Genomic DNA, 20,280 nt, shown 5'->3' on the forward strand with positions numbered 1-20,280 from the left:
TTATAAACCAATCAACCAGTTTGTTTTACTCCAAACTGCCTACTCATAATTCAGTAGGAAAACCAATATTCGAGGCCAGACTTACAAAGCCTATTTTCCTGTGCAAAGTTGGTAGTATTTTTAAACTATACCCTGTCAGTGTACATGAAGATGGAACAATTTGAATAATTTATTTTACATACAGTTTCACAGCGGTAAGTCACTGTATTAGACTAATGGCAAGGCCTATTTTTTTTTTTTGTTGCTATGGTGAATCTTAACACAAATGTTTTCATGTAAAACAATCTTTCCATCAGTCTGCTACTGTGATGACCAACCCAGTTTAACAAGAAGGGTGAGCCAGGGGACACCCTAGGTATACTAGTTTTGTACCATTGCACCATGTAAACCTGTAGGTAGCTTCCTAGTTGTTAATTGCGGAATTAATTATATATAGTTTCACAACAAATAAATACATAAAGGCATAACTAAATAAATAATCAAGGCATAAAGTCCACCTTAAAGTAGTATAACCATATACATGTCTTATTTTTAAATAGAAAATACACCTTTTATTATTCCCCAACATGAATATTAGCTTAACTTTTTTTGTTCAATACATGTCAAAACTAACTTAAATTACACTATGGTAGTTTTTGGGTGGTTCTATATTAGGATTTACAATCTTACACGAAGCTGTTTTTAGGCTACATCATAAACGCAACCGTAAAAACAAGACGTCGAATAAAGAATTAAAGCAAACAAGCTGAGCACATCTGTTCTGTGTGTGTGTTTTTTTTTTTTTGGTAACAGGAGATGACGTCAGAAATTTAGCGTGTTGCCTCTAATTAATAAAACAAAAGACAGTGGATGCCAACCAGCCTGCTTTTATCAATGTTTTAGGAAACTGTCAGTCGGATTTATCTAGATAATCTGGATTCCTAATGTAAAGTGACCACAGCAAGACAGGAAATAAATAGTTTGTGCTGTCTTTTCGCGGCGGCTCTGCAGCTTGCAACTTTCTTCTGAAGCTACGCAACTGTAGCGGTGCTTCCTTTGTTATTTGCTCAGGTCTGTGATATTAGGATAGCTTCATGTACGATGGATGTTTATAATTTTAAAGATCTCTTTCTAGTCAGAAGAATGTTTGATAGTAGCTTATTTGTCGTTTCTACAAACAATGCGACCAACGCCAAGCCCCATGGATGTAATAACGGGGCCCTCCTGGACAGATTCGGGGTTCTTATCCAGGGTCTGCTAGCAATTGTTGCCTTCAGCACTTTGATGTGTAAGTATGAAAGAAACAAAGACAGTCACGTTTCGCGATATAGGCGATTATCGTTTCATTTAAACGAATAGTATGTGTTTTGTACTTTGGTTTTATTCCTGTGTTTTTGTTAAGAGTGGCTGTTGTCAATTAACTTGTTTGTTGCATTGATTGTTTACATCTAGTGCTGCTGTAAACAATGCAGGACCACGTGGTATGCATAGGACTTCGTTGTGTGAATGTGAAATGTGAAAACCTAGAATTTGTGATGACCCAGAAGTATTAACAATGGTTTAAAATTCAAAATAAACTAGCAAGTTGAGATACACAGTGGTACTCGGTGACACAATGCGTTAAGGAGGTAACTAGAAAAAAAAAAACTAGAACCTAGGCATAACGCCAAGACCCCTTTTCCAATAATTGCTACAAGGTAGGTTAATAATTGGGCTAGAAACGCAGCTTTTCCCAGACAGAGAAAAAATCTACAAAATAAATAAACGAATAAATAAATAACATTTTGACAGTAAGTAATAAAACAAAATATATTTATCCTAACAATACTTTTATATTGTCAGGGGTGACCAATTATGCTCCCGGAGTGCCATTCCAAGCAGTTCTAACAAACAGTAAATACTTAGGACCAGTAAAACGGTTAATTGGAACAAAAAGGGGCTTCAGAAAAGACCTCCAATGCCTTTGTGGAATGTAGAAATAACACCAAAAAATTAATACAGGAAGTATTAATTAATTAAAAACTAGTACTATATTAATTAATTAAAAACTAGTACTATATTCTAACATATGCAAAGATTATGTGATTAATCTTTGCATATGTTAGAATATAGTACTAGTTTTGGGAAGACAATTGGGAACTGTGCAGCACAAATGCATACCAAAAATATCTACAAAAGCTATCTTGCTGTTGGTCCTGCAATAAGTGAAGTGGTCAGTGGCTGACAAAATCCATGACCCTTACAGAATCTCAATGGTCATGTCGGTCATCTGCACTGTCATGGCAGACCCAACAAACAGTTTAACATTGATGAGGTGGTGTCCAGTCGGAATGGAAACGATACTCCTTTCCATAGCAGTATGATCCACTCTGCATTTTCATCTCGTAAATGCAAAACTTTTTGATGTAGAAAAACATTTTAGACTCGTGCCCAGTACACTGGTAAATGCGCCAGCCACAATGTTTTTTTTTTTTTTTTTAGTAGAGTGTATTGGAATGTATCACATTTCTTAATGTATGAAAGTGGCATAGATTGGTGCACAACTGATGATGCAGTGGCATAAAAGGGATAACAACTTGTAAAAACGTAGCGTGATGTACAGTCACCTGAAATAATCTTGTAGACATGAATTCCACTTTACAGTTGTATCAGGGTACCTAAACTGAACAGCTCCATTTAAGTTGAATATTTGGGCTATGGGAAATACCCATGATGTGACATCGTCAACCGCTGGGATAATGACGCTTGAATGCTGGGCCATTCTGTGACAAATCACCCAACAAGTAACACCCCCACCCCTTCCAATTTACACCAGTCTTGGTCACCAGGGTTGGTGATGGCTTGATCGGGTCACGGGGTCAGAAGTTGGTTGAATTTGGACGCCCCAATGATTAATCGATTGTCATTTTATTGGAAATTGCAAAAGGAATCGGGGGGGATCTGAAAAAAATATGGAATGGTCAAAGTCTGTTTCACATATACAAAGTTACAGGAAGGTAATATTTCTTTGTTTGTTGTGAACAAAATCAACCTGAATTTATCAAAAGTCAGTTTTGTGTCAACCCAGTTTAGCCTAGGAAGTTTTAGCTTAGTTGGAAGGGTGCTTAATTTTTGTCAGTTGCTTGTAGGTATAATTCGGAGCAGCCTTTAATTTAAAGCCTCATTATTTAAAGATAGGCCATTCATACTACATGTGCTACCAGCATTGATAACATATTTTCTCAATAAAAAAGTCAACCAAGACCCAGAAGCCTATTATAAAGTAGTTGGGTTGCGAGTTTCTAAGTTTGTCAAATCCAATTCCATTGACATTCTGCAATAACTTTTTAAAACTGAAACTTGGATTTAAAAGCAGTTGGATCCCTTCTGAGTGACCATGATAGTGTCTGCTAACTCGGCGTATTACGTAATAAATGACTACATGCTATATAAACCCAAGTAGGGGGTGAAGTGTATGGGCCTGCAACTGAAACTACCAGTTGAGGCAATGTAAGCAAACTGGAACTCCAACAAATCCCGTTTTCAGTCACATAAAGGGTAACTAAGAAGATAGCAAGAAATCACATGTACAGTTAGACATTGCTTATGATTTTGGGAAATTCAAGAACATAGTTTTATTTTTTATATATAAGAATCAGAGAACTTCAGTTTATTTGGGGAAATGTTGTTTTTTTTTTTTTTTTTTTTTTTTTTTTTTTTTCCCCAAACAAATCCTTTGTGTTGCAACCTGTAAACTTTGTGGAAGTGCAATGCTGAATGCATACTGTGACTGTGAATACAGCAATTGCATATACTGTGTCTGATTGGATACAATGGAACAGTAGAAATCCGTTGTACTGTTTGAGGTAATTGATGTATAGCCTCACAGTGTGACCATCTTGTTTTCAATGTTACCTTTTTCAAATGCTCACAGTCGTCACATGCTTTAGAAAGAAAGTCTTTCAATATCTTCATTCTTTTTACAGTAAATAAAAATGTTATATTACAGGATGCCTTTAATTTTAATTTAATTTCTAAAAGATTTGTGTGAACATAAGGCAATACTTCTGCTCTGTAGCATGCCTGGCTTTTTTGTACAGTGCTTAAGAAACTTGCTTGTCCTGTCAATCCCCATGTTGGTATTTAGTTTTTATGTATTTCTTTATTCATGTGTTGATTTTTTGTTTTATTTTTAAATAGTAGTTCCCTTTTAATTTCTTGAATGTCAAAGTGAAATGAAAATTATATAAGAAATATGTTTAGGAACATCTAGCACTTCTTTGAAGCCACGAGGGCTTGTTGCTATGGAGTTTATTCCATGAACTACTAATTATTTCTGTATGATGGTGGGCCTTTGTGTTTAATTGTTCAACAGTTTTATTGAGTCCAAAAGTGGGATTTACACAGGCTAAAATCTCTCTTTTTAAGTGTAATTAGGCGTGACAGACTGGATACAATATGACAACACTCCATTAACTTGCTGCTCCTCGTTAGTCCCTGTATTGTGGGGAATGATTACTGGACTCTGCCACTGTTGATACACAGCATGTCGTTTCCCATTACAAATGAAATAATGCACATCATTGTACTTGTATTAGTATGGTTTCATAGCATAGGTCTTGTTATAACCAGAAGATGGTCATTTCTGTATTTCTGAAATACACAGAATAGGTATATTCAGGTAAAAAAAAAAAAAAAAAAAAAGGTTAATGTTGATCAGACAGAAGTGCAGTTTTATTAATATTTAAGACCTGTTTGTATTTGTATTTTTTTTTTCTGTATACAGTAGGTGCCGGTTATTGGCAACCCTGATGAAGACAACTTTCGGTTATTAACAACATTTTCCCATAGACTTTAATGTTAGTGGAATTCTAATATTAGGAACTGCACGCCATTATTGACAACTTTATTACTAGCTGCCAGTGCTACAGAGCGCACTTGTATGATTTATGCACATGCTTCGTGCAGCTTTTATAACACACTGACTTGGCAACTGCATATTTCTATAAATACACTTGAAAACAGGGTCTTTTCACATATTGGCAGCTTTCAGTTAATGACAACTTTTTGATGGGAACGGAGAGGTTGTTAGTAAGCAGCATCTACTGTGTGTGTGTGATATATATTACATACAAATAACTACAGTATCAGGTATTAATATAGTACAGCAATTTGAGCAAAGGGGGCAAAAAAAATCCCCAAAAACTGACAGACTACAATTAAGTTATGGCTTTTGTAAACTCTTGAGGCTTGCTGTTTTAAAACCAGTTCATGGTAGGTTCCGGTTGACATTGTCCTCTGTCTGAACTTATTTATATGCCCCTTATGCTTCTGAAATAAAATACCTTTTTTAATGGGTCTATAATCTAGGTGATCGTCGGTAATCCATGAGATGGCGACCTCTGGAAAGTTACTGATTAGAGAGAAGATAAATATTGAACTAGCTTGCATCTAAAGGTTACAAGACTGATAAAATCAATATGCACAAATACTGGTTTATGTTTGAGGGAGATTGCTTTAATGGTTCTGGGATTTGTTGAAAAACTGATTTATAGATGCATGTTTCTGTAATTAGTGCTACATTATTAACTACAGTCCACTACGGGGCACAAACTATGATAAGACACATGTGATCTCCATATTGAATGCACTTCAGCATCATCTACTTACGTTGATGCATAATAAGAGCTCACATTGAGGTAGAAAAATAAATGAGCTCTGGTAAAAGCTATATTAATTAGTACAGGTAAACAAACAGCACAGTCCATTCAATGTATAATTGAATAGGGCTGTGGTCAAGTATAATAAAATCTGCTGTGCCTGGCTACTGAGTAAATAGTTATACAATTACCCAGTAGCCATGTATTCAGATAACTCCCTAAAAGCATTAAAAATGGCTTTTATTTAAAAACCTGCAATTACCCTTTTCACCACCAGATGGTGCAAAGATGTGCACATTAAAATTGAAGGAACCCCTTCTTAAAAATGATCAGTGAAAAATCTCACCAAGTGTTTCAGAACTTGGGATGTGTGAAACTATTAATTAATTTATTAATTTATTTTATTGATTATTTTTTCCCATACAGTATTTGATCACATTTCAATCCAGGCTAATATGAAATTGAATGTGATTAAAAAAAAAAAAAAAAATAGGCTGTATTTATCAGTTTATGTAAAAAATGAAGTGTCACATTCTCTACATAAAATCAGAAGATATTGATATCATTTAAATTTAATTTTATTTCAGTAAAAAGGTTCAGAGAACCCAAAGGGGAGAGACGGCCATGGAGAATTTGGTAAGTACAGTATTTCAGTCACCGTTAACAAATTTTGACAGATTAAAGTAAACTATCGCCACAGTTTAACAAAGTAAAGACAGGCAAAAGAAGACATTATAAAGATTTGTTTAATGAATGGTTAACTGAAGTTAATGAAAAGCTACCTGTATGAACGACAGAACCTGTGATTTAAACAAATCCACCCAGCTGCTGTTTCAACAATGATACTATAAATGGCACAGGCAATAGCAGACCAAGGAATTCATGGATAGTGCCACAAGGTTTCTATGGGGATGTCGTAGCAGCAAATTATGAACGCAAGACGTTCCATCATTGCTGTGCTGAGAAGGGTTAATTCAATAAATGTGAACACCTCTATTATGAGTTTTGGACAGTTTTACTATACTACAGGAACGTATGGTCTATAAAGAACAACATCTGTGACTTTTTTCAAAATGTTCCTTGACTTTGAAAAATAATCCACTTTTAACATCAGTGTTTTTAAAATTAAATATTTCATTCTTCTCAGGCTTTACGACACTTCTAAGCAGGCTATTGGTGCCCTTTTTATCCACTTTGCAAATGTGTTCCTATCAAACCTCACAGAGGAAGACCCGTGTTCACTGTAAGTGTATTCACAAAGGGGGATGTCTCACTGGTTAGAGTGCAGACGTAAAAACATAAGTTATGGAAATTATCACAATACTGGGATTTATGGAGGCCAGCAAACTTTTATTATGTTTTTACATATACATTATACAGCTATGGCCAAAAGTTTTGCATGACCTAGAATTTTAGGCTTGAGACCCAAAAAAACTATTTTAAAACTGCAAAATTTAGTCTACCGGAAGCCATAGTTGTTTTTTTGGATTTGTCAGTGTTTTTGTAAGTACTATGGGGGGGGGGGGGGGGGGGGGGGGGGGGGGGGGGGGGGGGGGGGGGGGGGGGGTGCAAAGCGATATGTAATTCAATATGTTAACCTAACATTCAGCTGGTTTCATTCGACTTTATGAAGCACAATTAGGTAATTCTATGTGGTAATGGAAATATTTTGTCCATAGCTGTACAGTCAGTGTAGGTCTTGGTGATTTTTTACATTTTTTTATGACTCTGCTAACTCCAGTTTTTGATTTACAAATACATTTGACTGCTTGTATGTATTTTCTAGTGAAAATTACTATTTGAAAGTCTCATGCAAAAAAACCAATGCATGAGTGAGGTCTACACTGAAGAACACCCATTCAACTGTACAGAGTAGTTTGTCCTTTAAGTAGCAGTTTGAAGGGATACTGGATTTACTTTACTCATAAGAGATTTTTGACTGCAACGTGGTACAAATTGTTTGCTCTCCTGCCAATGCAAAATTTAAGAATATTTTAACGTTTGTTTAAATTTAATAATAATAGTGCATCCCACTGCTGTTTACAGTTGACAGATGTACTTCATTTAATTAAACATGGGGACAGTTTCTAAAGCTGAAGTTTAACCACATATTATATATAATATATTGTTATTGTTTTATTATGTGTCTGTGTTATTATTGTTTTATCTGTTCTGTGTTTTTGACTGCTTTACTTCCAGATACTTGATGAACTTCCTGCTGGATGCTACTCTGGGGATGCTGCTGATCTGGGCTGGAGTGAAAGCTATTTCCTGTGTCGTGGAGTGTAAGCAGGTAACACTGTTAACCTTTGGAGAATATGGTAAGGGGAAAAATACCTTTGTTTTAAGATAAAGCAATGAACATAGTGTGAAGTGTATCAAGAAACAAACAGTCTGTAGTCAGTAGCTGTGTGACATGGTCAGTGTTTTACATGGACCACCAGAGGGCACTGTGTGTTAAATGTCAATTTGACATTACAGAGCTATGACCAAAAGTTTGTGGATGCAAACTCAGTTGATTTAACTCTGTAAAATAATATATATATATTATATATAATAATACTATATATATTATATAATAATATATATATATATAAGATATATTATATATAATATATATATATATATATATATATATATATAATATGAACAAAATGTATACCTGTTATGTAATATCATGTAATCAAAGAATCTACAAAACGACATCACAGAAGTCTACCAGAAGCCATAGTAATAGTACAGTATTTTGTGTATTTGAAAAACTGCAAAGCAGTATGTATTTCATGTATGTTAACATTATTATCTAACATTACTCCAGGAAAACATGGCAGGTCCCCAAGCATGTAAACCCATGCCACATAATATATATGTGGCTAACTGCCACATCGCAACAGAGGCTGTTGGTCAGGTCAAAGATCAGTGTGAAACAATGTCTGTTCATTTTCATTTGCTGTTTCATCTTCTTTTTATGTTAATGTTTTTTGACTTGCATGTCGTTGACTTTCCATTACAGAACACAGCTCCTGATCCGTAATAACTGGTGGCTAGGCGCATTACAGGTCCATAGTACAACAGTAGTGTCACTGTGAGAAACAGTTAGTGTTTTACTGTGTTATATTTTATATAGGTCACTTGATCCATGTAGAATATATTTTATTTTAAATAATTGTTTTCTGACTCATAAGGTGTTCTAAAGCTATTTCTCACCTTTAGTTTGTACAGTAGTGAGAGAAATGTTGTCATTCTTATATTGCTTTAATTGGACATGGCCGTCATTGTGAACATGACATGACAATAAGATTTAAGCAGGTCTGTGCAAGTCTAAACTGAATGTGTACTTTAGTACAAGATTGCCTCCACCGTTAAAATATCTGGAAGTAGTGGTGATGGTGGCATGGTTTTGCACTAGCTTCTGTTTAAAATTGCCTGCCAGTTGTCTCTTTGATGGAACAGCAGGGCAGGTAAATTAAAAAGCAAGAAAATCACACCAGGGGTGTAAAGATACAAATAGCTAGGAATTTTTAGCCCTTTCATTATTTTCCTTGTAATTATTGTGGAATACAGAGCAAAGAGACTGTAAGACAAAGTGGATCCTAAATGTGGAGCCTCGAGGGCAAACCTTTGATTTCAAAATGATGGAAACAAAAAGAAGGCCTTTGTCCCAGGATTCTACCTAAACACCAGTGCCATCACTAGCACAGCATGGTTCCCAAACCCAAAAGGCATTAATCATCTTGTAAACACAGTGATCTGATTTGTACAATTCTACTTTTGATCCACAACCAAAGACACCATCCTAAGTAAATGTTTAGCTGTGATTGTGTAACTAAGCAGCAGTGTAGGGTGGTTTGTTTGGGACCATCTGAAGAACAGAACAGTATCAACTCTTCAAATCAATTATCACCACAACATGACAACATCCTCTCCTTTCACAATGCCTGTTGGTAGAATTATTTCCAAAAAAAAAAAAAGTATAAATATTTCTGGAAACCGGTCAGTATTCTGAGATGAGATTTCTGATGTCTGTTTTCTGCAGTAAGTTTGTGAATTTTCACAATTGAGAGGAAGTGCTGACTGTCGATAAAAGAAATGTTTAAATGGTCAGAAGAAGAAGCAACACTTTTGCTACAAATGATTTTTCCTATAATTTGTTGGAGAAATTTCTAGAAATAATAAATTTTTATTGGGGTATATAAACTTTTTAATACAACTGTGTGTGTGTGTCTATCTATCTATCACTAATTAGCATCAATATATAAATAAGTATGTAGCTCAAACCATGGCTGTGATGTCTTTTGATGTTAGCTAGTTCACACAGTAACCGATATTTATAGACTGATGAAGATCTTTCAGCTAATTGGAGTACACACTTTGCCTGCTGATTCCACAACATATCACAGAGAAACCCATTTCGTTATATCTGTGAATATACTCAGTCACATATGAGCATCTGTATTAATTCAACAGGTGACCCTCCCCAGGCAGCTGCATGGATTGGACAGTGTGCTCTGTACATGCTTATCATGGTCTTTGAGAAAACTGTGATAAGTCTTGTTCTTCTTTTTCCTGGTTGGACCAAAGTAAGTAAATGCGATAGCCTTTGATGTTTACTACTTTTTAAAAATTCTTTTAGTTTTGTTAATGGGAGCAGGTATAGTTAGTTAAAACTGTAAAACAGTGCTAAACAAATCAGAACTTGTAGTAAGTATTGGCATAAAGGTATGGATGTTTTGGACATATGCTTGATGTGGGCACCCATTTTAGCATACATTGATGGTAAGAAAATGGACTGCTACAAATCCAGTCCCAAATAACAAGCTTGAGATAATAATAAAAAAAGTTTCTGTAGAATAGCGTGTTAGAGATAAGCATGTTAAGTACTTGGGGAATGCGTGTAAATATAGAGCATTTCTGTGCTTTATAGGCCTAAGCATAATCTCCCATTGCTGACAGACATACGTTCACATGTGGAATGAGACAGTCCTTTTTCAAGAGACAAGCACTTGGGAGTAAAAGTTAACCTTTGCAGTAAAAATCTTTGAAAATCACCCCCTGCGAAATTCTATGGTGGATATCAAAACTAACTAAAATATTTAACACAGATGCGTACAGATGTGTTACATATTGATGTTGAGAGGTTTTATCAAATCATAAGGAAAATTAATACTTCACTACTTGTAGCACTTCAAATATGACAAACCAACCCCAGCGGTTTTCTGGAAGTGTTTCTGCTAGGTTAGCTAATTGAATACTACAATACTTTACTAAATAGAAGGGACTTTCTTTTCTGTTTTAGGTTATGTTTTTATTGTTTACAAACATGTATCCAGCGTTGGCCCAACTTCTATTTTTAATGTATGCTTTACAAAAATTTGTTGAGATGGAAATTGTTAAAATAAATTGATAAAAATTATAAGGTTAATAGGAAATTAGGAACCTAATTAAATAAGACATTGTGTGCCTGAATTGTCTTGTTCACTTTACAGGGCTGATTCTTTTGTGGCCATTTTTGCACATGTGAAATGTTTTGAACAGAGACATATATACAACAGATGTACTTTAGTATATTGACTGCAAACAAATGAGTATGGTACTGAAAAATTGGCAGTGCTTTTTTTTCACATAGAGCATGTAGTGACCTGATAACTTATTTGACCATAACTGAAGAAAGTTATGTGCCAGCTGGCCTATTGCATGACACGGTCTTCCTCAGAATAAAGTGTTTGTATCAACATCTGTTGCTCGTCCTTGAAAGTTATACCAGCATAAGGCTTTGCCCTGTATAAATGGCATGTCAAAGACAATTCTCAGATTCTCAGCTTAAGTATACAGTAACTTTCTTGATGTTTAAAAAAAAATAAATAAATGTACTGCTAATATTTATATTTATCATCCTGTTCCAAATGTAGTGGGCAATAAAATCCTAAGGATATTTTCATCCAACAGAAGACTGTCTCTTATCTTTTTAAATCTGCATTTTTTAATGAAAAGAAAACTAAATAGAAGCCCTAAACTGTAATTGCTGTTAGAATGTCCCTAATACCTTATCATAGACCTGAATTACAGGCTTGTTGTACTGTAAGACTGAGAAGGGGTTTTAGCTATGTGCCCTCAGTGTCTGGAGGACTCTGTTTTGTGACAAAGCCAGTAACCAACACATTTCTTGTGTCTTCCAGCTTCAAGAAGTTTTGCTGGATTCCATTCCAAATCCACAGCTGGAGCTGGTGCTGGTGATGCTGATTGTGCCTTTCATAGTCAATGTGAGTAAAGGTTTTAATGCCTTCAGGATAGTGTTCATCCTGGTAGCTGTACAGTAGGGATTGGATAATCTGTCCCAAATGAACCTTCACAAGCTCCCAGCAACATCTGCCTTTCTTATATAGGTGTCTTCATTACAGGCTTCATGGAAATACAAGTACAGCAGAGAAAGGGCATGTCGAAAGGTCATGTACGTCTCTTATAGGTGCAATATATAATATATATATATATAGATATATATATTAAAAATATATAGTGTTTGTGTTTTTATATTTTAAAAAAAAGTTTTGCATGACTTTTGGGGGGAAAAAAAAACTCAATTTTTTTTTTACATTTTAAAATAGGAAGTAAATATCAACATGAACAAGAGTAAGATAAGGAATTGTAAAGTTCAAAAGATGTCAGTTAAAGGGAGTACATTTCAATCTACCAATGAACACAAGGGATTGGCTTTCACTGTATTTGACAAAGGGATAAGAGTAATGTAAAAATATAGCCTATCATTAATTTCTAAATCAATCAGTACTGTCTTTTCTTACTACCACTGAGTAGTTGTATAAATGGGAAGAAAAATTCAACATGTCAAACCTAAGTATGAATTTTTTCATTTCTCTAACAGCTTCATGACTACAGTAGCTTATATGTGTCTTCCAGAAGTCAATTAACAAGTTAATTATGTTACTGTGTACAGGGTGTTTAAGAGCACAGACTGTGTTTTATATATATATATATATATATATATATATATATATATATATATATATATATATATATATATATATATATATATATATATAATTTTTTTTTTTTTTTTTCCAATTTTGTTCTAGGCAATTATGTTTTGGGTTGTGGACAGCTTGCTGATGCGAAAATATAAAAACAAGATTACCCCAGAGAGTCCAGAAAGCAGTAAATCTGTAGAGGTTTCAGCAAGGCTAGACGATGAAGAGTCACAGGTGAGAGTCTGACCAACTACCAGGGAAACTCGGCTGTTCGAAACAAGCACTGAAATGTGTGTTCTATATTGTTACCGTAACAGCAGTCCTTTTGAGTCTGATACTGACAGACAATACTTTAACTGGGCATTTGAGAGAAACAGGGCTTGCCTTGGGTTACTCCAAGCCAAAAACTGAAACTAATATGTATATCGTGTTGCTGTGGTTTCTTTCTAAATCGTACTGTTTTTTGTCCTAACTATTGAATTAATATTGAAGTTTATGCTAAGTGCATTATTTTTATGTACTAAAACTAAAATCCATAAAGGTAAATGCAAGTGGGTATTCCTTTGAAGTAACCTATGCCTAAACCTGTTGACACAAAGTAGCTATATAACCTTCAACATTATTGAATCATTAACTTGTGTGAACCAAATCAATGCTGTTTGTTTGAACTGTGACTGTAAGACTGTATTGTACATACATTATAGTTCAAATCAGTATCTATAGGCCATGGTCATGGCAGCAAGGCAAAGTGCAAAAAAAATATTCTGCAATAATATCTTAGTAGATCAAAGTGATTTGGCCTATGATTTGTAAGGACACCACATGTCCACAAAGTGGAGTGTTAAGGGAAGTACAGCTATGGCCAGCAAAGTAGCAAATGAAACACATGCATGTAATTCATTGAATCCAATGGTTCTGGTATTTTTTCACCTTCCGTGTTTACTGCAGGTGCCCATGAGTTTTGACTGTTAATGTCTTATGTGAGATACTATGCTTACAATGTTGCACACAGGTGTGGCACTTTGAGACCCAGATTAGGCCTTGCTCTCAAAGAAAGAAGAATCTGTATTGACATATTGTCAAGTAGCAGTTGTATGTACCACTATTCACAGCAGAGAAGGGTGACTAATACACAGTGAGCATATGTGGCGGAGTGTCCCGCCCCTTTGTTTATTATTTGTTTTATGATTTTATATATATAATTAGACAACGAAAATCTGTGTTTTGTGTTCATGTTTGGCAGGATGAGCGAGGTGCTGTCTGCCATCATCTGTTATTGTTTTTAGTTTGAAATACCCTGTCGACAGTCATGCATCTTTAGCAAACCCGTGCAGAATGTGACCGAGGGTTTAACCAGATAATTAATACTTAGTTAGTCCCTCGGTCACCACTGTAAGAGCCTGCAGTTTTGGCTGCAACGGGTTGAGTGTGTTCAAGAGTGGAACGCAAGTGCAGAGTAAAGAGGTAAAATTATAAGAGAAGTGAAAACTGCTAAGCATGCTGGGTCTACGTCGGCACAATGCTTAATTGTTATTGTTTATCTGTTTGTCTAACATGCCCTTTTTTGTTTGAGTGTTTTTTTGTTTTGTTTAAACCTTTTATTTTCTTATTTAATAAAGCACTGAACAACGTAGCATTACTTGTGTTGTTTTGTGTTTCTGGTCTGACGTCACCTCTACAAAGCCATCCTAGTCGTAGCACAGTGGAATTCCTTGTAAGGAGTGAGTTAAGTTGCTGGGTTTGTTGTGTTTATGAGAAGCTTGTGGTGCTGGCATGGTCTCATTGGTCTCATGAACCTAGCTGATGGACTCATGACCCGACTGAGACGGATGTTTAGCTACCGAGGCCAAGAAAGACAGAGTCAGAAAGATCCATTGTCTCTACCATTATAGGGAATATTCCCTCTGGAATGTGACCCTAAATAAATTAGGCTGTGTGAAATCGTTTTATTCCATATCATTGTTTTAAGGTGGGGGAATGCCTTTCTGTTGTAGTAATGGAAACTCTTGGTGATTGATTTAGCATGTTTTTATTGCAGTTGGTTTACACTAGTAGCTCTAAGAGCTATAACAGACTGATCACAGCATTTCTTGGTTTCATTTGCAATGTGCATGGTAGCACAAATATCTCTACCATAACGCAAGGAAGTTTGGGATTGGCCTGGGATTAATGTAAGCTTTGTATGTGTGTATACATATTTTCTTGGTCTACAATCATCGCAGGAATAAAAAAAAAAGATTTTACACTGAAGATTCAAAGCTGTAACCCTTTATTTACATTGCATGATGACTAAATAAGTTGGAGATGAGAAAAATTATATATAAAATGTCATCAATTGTTTTGTTTACTTTTTACTCCCTCCTGCTGGAGATGCGTATTCTGTCGACTGGGACGGAGGAAGCACCTGTCCATGTGTGTACATGTGACACCTCGAGTTTTAGATATTTATCTGTATCCTATTATTGAAACTGGATAAGGAGATTCTTTAGCACACATGATTGGAGGTGTAAGAACTGTCTTTGTCAGTTTTTTTTTTTTTTTTCCCCCTCAATTGCAACGTGGTTTATTGAGATTATTAGAATCGGAATATGTGGAGTGTATTTTACACTTTTTAGTGACAGTACATGTGGTAGATGATCTCCTTTTCTAATACATACACTACCGGTCAAAAGTTTTAGAACACCCCCATTTTTCCAGTTTTTTTATTGAAATTTAAGCAGTTCTAGTCCAATGAATAACCTGAAATGGTACAAAGGTAAGCAGTAAACTGCCAGAGGTTAAAAAGTTTAGGTTGCCAAAAACTGAAAAATAATGTACATTTCAGAGTTATACAAAAAGGCCTTTTTCAGGGAACAAGTAATGGGTTAACAACTTACAGCTGTTCTGCAGCAATTGAAGTAAATTAAGCCTTGAAAGTTGATGCTAACAATTCCTACAGGTGTCCCAACTTTTGTTGATTACTTACAAACCCTCTGTCTGTATAAAAGCAGTGTTGGAACATACTGTGTTACTACACCCTCTCAAGCATTATTTGGACAGTATTGTACAGCAGGAAGTAGTATATTGCTATCATAATGGCGAGAAAAAGGCAATTAACAAAGGAAGACAGACCATTATAACCCTTAAAAGTGTAGGTCTTTCCTTTAGAGAAATTGTAAAGAAAGCCAAGGTGTCAGTGAATACAGTTTCCTACAACATCAAAAGGCACTAGGAAACTGGAGGAAACTCTGACAGGAAGAGGTCTGGCAGACCCAAAGCCACAACAGAATCGGAAGAATCTGAGAGTCAACAGCCTGCGTGATAGGCGGCTCACAGGACAACAGCGTCAAGCACAGCTTAAAACTGGTCGAAGTAAGCATGTCTCAGTTTCAACTGTGAAGAGAAGACTTTGAGCTGCAGGTTTGACAGGTCGAGTGGAGGTGAGAAAGCCATTGCTAAGATGGCAAAATAAGAAAAAGAGGCTTGCCTGGGCCATGAAGCACCGCCAGTGGACTACTGAAGACTGGAAGAAGGTCTTACGACCCAATGAATCAAAATTTGAAATCTTCGGTTCATCACGCAGGGTTTTTGTACGCTGTTGAGTAGGCGAAATGATGGTTCCACAGTGTGTGACACCAACTGTCAAACATGGAGGAGGAAGCGTGATGGTCTGGGGCTCTTTTGCTTGATCCAGAGTCGGCGACTTGCACAGAGTGAGTGGCACCTTGAACTAAAACGGCTACCACAGCATTTTGCAGTGCCATGCAATACCCTCTTGTATACTCCTAGTTGGTCAGGGGTTCATCCTACAGCAAGATAATGTCCCAAAACATACCTCCAGGCTATGTCAGAACTATCTTAGAAGAAAAGAATAAGACGGTAGGCTTCGAATCATGGAATGGCCAGCACAGTCTCCAGACTTAAACCCCATCAAGCTGGTTTGGGATGAACTGAACAGAAGGGTGAAATCAAAGCACCCTACAAGTGCAACACATTTGTGAGAACTTCTGCAACAGTGTTGGGAAGAACTTTCCAAACAATATTTGATTTCCATTGTAGGAAGAATGCCACAAGTGTGTTTGCCTGTTATATCTGGCTACTTTGAGTCAAAAATTTAGATTAGATTAAATTTTGTTAAACAAAACGATTCCATGATTTATTTTTTTCTCCAACTGTTTATTTGTTCTGTGCTTTAATTTCAGAGTACATTGAGACATTAAACTGCGTAAATTTCAATAAAAACTGGAAAATGGAGGTGTTCTAAAACTTTTGACCTGTAGTGTATATGTTTTGTATTTATATAAACCATTTCATTAATAGAAATATGGTGATCTTGGTGGTTGGGTGTTTAAATTACATCATGTCTTCTATTTAGATTATTAGTTTGAAAGCAGTAGCTATTATCATGACACGTAAATGTAAATGGGATAAATAGTGGGTTCATTCTCTTGCTGCGTGCCTATCCTCCTCCGTCCTGGAGAGTTTCCAAGGACTAATAAATCATTTCATTTATTCAGAGGAATACAAGTGACATTTAAAAACGTATTTTTATGTAGTGGCATTTTTATGTGACGCTGGTAGGGGTTAAGTTCAGTTCATTTTAGATCATTTCCAAGTGAAGTAATCGGTTTTTACACATGGAAATAAGTGTTGGTGCTGTTTAGGGCTTTGGATAATGGATTTTGCAGTCACTGTGCTGTAACGCAGAAAGAAATGTGGTTGATTACACTGATTTTGGAGGCACTGATGATTTAATTTGTTTTCATGTACAGTATGTTTTAATATTTATTGAAATAAATGACGTTCAGGTAAGGCCTGAAGTTTTGCTCAGTGTTAGAATGTAGGCACAAAAAAGCTAATATTGGCCTGAACATGCACTAAAGAAATATATTTCCTTGTTTAATCCTGTATAACACTTCATTTATAGGCTTTCAAACCCTATTCATTTTCAGTGTCAAAGTCAAGATACAGTTATTTTAATGTGTGAAAAAGGACCTAAAGTGGTGCTGTATACTTTTGATCACTGTGACAACCAAACTTTGTTTATGGTGGTAGAAAACACTGCATGTCCATAATAAAGGGGTGGGGGGAATTGTCCAGTTAGTGTTGTATTGAACTGCAGTCCAATCTGTGTAATATGCTCCCTAAAGGGTATCAATAAATACATTTCTTTGAGAAGACTCAGTCCAATATAATGTCCAAAGTTATGGATGCTTTTAAGAGTGGTAAATATATAGTGTTATTCATAATTTACAATTTTTTTAATTATTTTTTTTTTTGGTTCGACTACATTGAAGAATAATTCCTTATGAACTTCCTTTTTTTATCAGTTTAGGCTCTTGGATATATGGTCACATGATCACCCATTTGGGTCTTCAGAATTGTTTCTGAAATGTAAACATTACTTTTATTGTTACTGTAGCCAATGCCTTTTTTGGATGTACACACCATCAGTCATATTTACCACAGCAGACACAATCGCTGTCTGAAAGGTTTAGGTCTTTTCCATTTTTGGTGTCTCTCACCACTAATAGCTGATTATTTCTTCAAGGTTAAATCTGTTTTAAGGGATTTGTTATTTGTTATTAAATACAAATTGAGATTTTAATCCTTTTTTTATATAAATAACTTTGTTTTCTAATCTTAGACATGGAGATTCCAATATGGAATCTTAGAGTAGTGATGTGGGAAGTTTGAAGTGCAATCAAGCTTACTTTTATTAGGCGATTTAATGTTTACTTCTCATGCAACTCGAGCCTTACTTTACAAAATCTGCTGTAATTTTGGCATACAAAATTATAATTCAGTACCTTTTGGCAATTCTTTTTTAGTCTACAGTATTTTTTATTTTATTTTTTAAGCAATCATGTTATCGATACTGAACTCTTGAATTGCATGCCATAATACGTAACCTAAACCGTTTTAAGTACGTTTTACAAATGAATTGACTATCAAATGCCATTTTATCTCCTCCTTTGTTGTTGTAGGTGCTGTTGGCTGCTGGTAATGACACTGACCCATCAGAGAGTGAACACGATGGAGACTTCATACAAGATCCCTGCAAGATCAAGATAATGGACTCTTCTTACTGTCAACAAGTGTAGATGCAATTCCCTCAGGCAAGGAGAGAACAGCCTTTTTAATGCCGTTTCAGCACTCCATCAGAACTAATGTCCCTCTTCATGCCCTGATATTATACATAGTGTGATTGATAGCTAGCTGAAGTGTACATTTTTGCAGTTGACTGTGAAGAACATACAATATTAAACATGGGTCTTCCATATTCTGAGAAACAACTATGTATGTAAAACTTTAGTCTATTTTACATATCTTTCTTTGAATTTCTGTTATATACTGTGAATTCAGTCTAGACAGGTGACTTATTTTTTAGGTGCAGACCATGAACCTTTTCTACTGTGACTTGAACCTGAAAACTTTGCACCACTGACCAAGCATTATTGTATTACCGATTTCAGTGCCATTTAAGGACCAAAACCATATCAAATAAATTGTAAAATACATGCCTAAATGCACAGTATAGTCTCTCTGGTGGTTTTATGTAGGTGGACAGTACAATTTTCATTGGTGTACTCTGCCATAGAGATCTGAAGTTAGCTCCAAGTCTGCCAATTGTTTAAGTAATAACAGGTTGAAATGGGAGTCTTTACCTGAATGTTAGCAAACAAAAAGAATACTGTATGTGTTTCAGCTAATGAAGGCTAAAGCAGTGTGCAGAACACTTCTCAAATGATTTTGAACATTCTTGTTCATTTTATATTAAATTACTTTATTTTGTTGCAATAAAAAAAAAAATTAACCTTCTCATAAACTGAAAACATCTGGTTTACATTTTGAGTTTTGGAAGTATTGAGTACATCAAGAAATAAATGAAATTTACCTCCCTTACTGTAAAGCACAATTATTTGAGTTTATCAGAGAGACACCACAACGAACAGACAATCTATTCTAAATAGATTGGAGCACAGTATTGCAGTGTTAATGTTATCTATAGTAACCACAATCAAAGTACGTTTTTGTGAACACATTTGTATATTTTTACATTGCTGTTATTGGAAATATTAAGGAAAATACATTTCAAAATTCACTGTTTATTTTGATTTTAAAAAGATAAGTTATGTAAAGTGTCTGATTATTATTATTTTTTGTTATTCCTTAAGTGTCGGTTCTTTATGATGGATTACATTGAAACTGATAATAAAAGTCAGCATTGTTTGTTTGTTGTTTTGACTGCATTCTAGTAATTGAGCGTGTCCCATGTGATTGTGCATGATTCAATTGCCCGTGTTTCTGTGACCACACCAATATGGCTGACAGCAGTCCTGCTAGCGGAGGGGTGCACAGTTCCGGTCCTCTAGGTCCGGAGGACTCCTGAACTTTGTTCCACATATACATGAAGTTAATTAACTTTTCAGGTCTTCATCTGTTAATTGTTTAATGGTACCTGAAATAAACCTGTTCACCCCTGTTCTGCAATTGTAAAACAGCTGAATGGCTTTGTGCAAACTTTACCAACTGTATTACCAATCATATACAGGTGTTTTTTGAGAGAGATTTAATAGATTAAAATCATGTTACAACCAAAAGGCTTAGTATGAGGTGCATCGCTCTGTAACAAAGAAGCAAATGTGAAACAAAAAAAAAAAAAATCACAACAGACGTATTCAGTTTTGTCATAAACGTAA

At 35.4% G+C, this 20,280-nt stretch overlaps 1 protein-coding gene across 1 annotated transcript; it reads left to right on the forward strand.

Moving 5' to 3' along the window:
- The first annotated feature begins 808 nt into the window (after window positions 1-808).
- Window positions 809-20,175, forward strand: LOC121318258 (store-operated calcium entry regulator STIMATE-like). Its single transcript, XM_041254731.1, has 8 exons — window positions 809-1,267; window positions 6,206-6,254; window positions 6,766-6,861; window positions 7,818-7,939; window positions 10,086-10,198; window positions 11,795-11,878; window positions 12,707-12,832; window positions 18,565-20,175. The coding sequence occupies exons 1-8, from the start codon at window positions 1,081-1,083 to the stop codon at window positions 18,679-18,681; spliced, it is 894 nt and encodes a 297-aa protein (XP_041110665.1). The 5' UTR covers window positions 809-1,080; the 3' UTR covers window positions 18,682-20,175.
- Window positions 20,176-20,280: the final 105 nt, after the last annotated feature.

This window comes from Polyodon spathula, chromosome 7 (assembly GCF_017654505.1).
Source record: "Polyodon spathula isolate WHYD16114869_AA chromosome 7, ASM1765450v1, whole genome shotgun sequence".
Lineage (NCBI taxonomy): Eukaryota > Metazoa > Chordata > Actinopteri > Acipenseriformes > Polyodontidae > Polyodon > Polyodon spathula.

Bases quoted from the DNA above. Each gene is read 5' to 3' on its own strand.
- LOC121318258 (XM_041254731.1), top strand. From the start codon at position 1,081: ATGGATGTTTATAATTTTAAAGATCTCTTTCTAGTCAGAAGAATGTTT. The intron at 1,268-6,205 runs GTAAGTATGAAA...ATTTTATTTCAG, and splicing joins TGCCTTCAGCACTTTGATGT to TAAAAAGGTTCAGAGAACCC. The intron at 11,879-12,706 runs GTGAGTAAAGGT...ATTTTGTTCTAG, and splicing joins TTGTGCCTTTCATAGTCAAT to GCAATTATGTTTTGGGTTGT.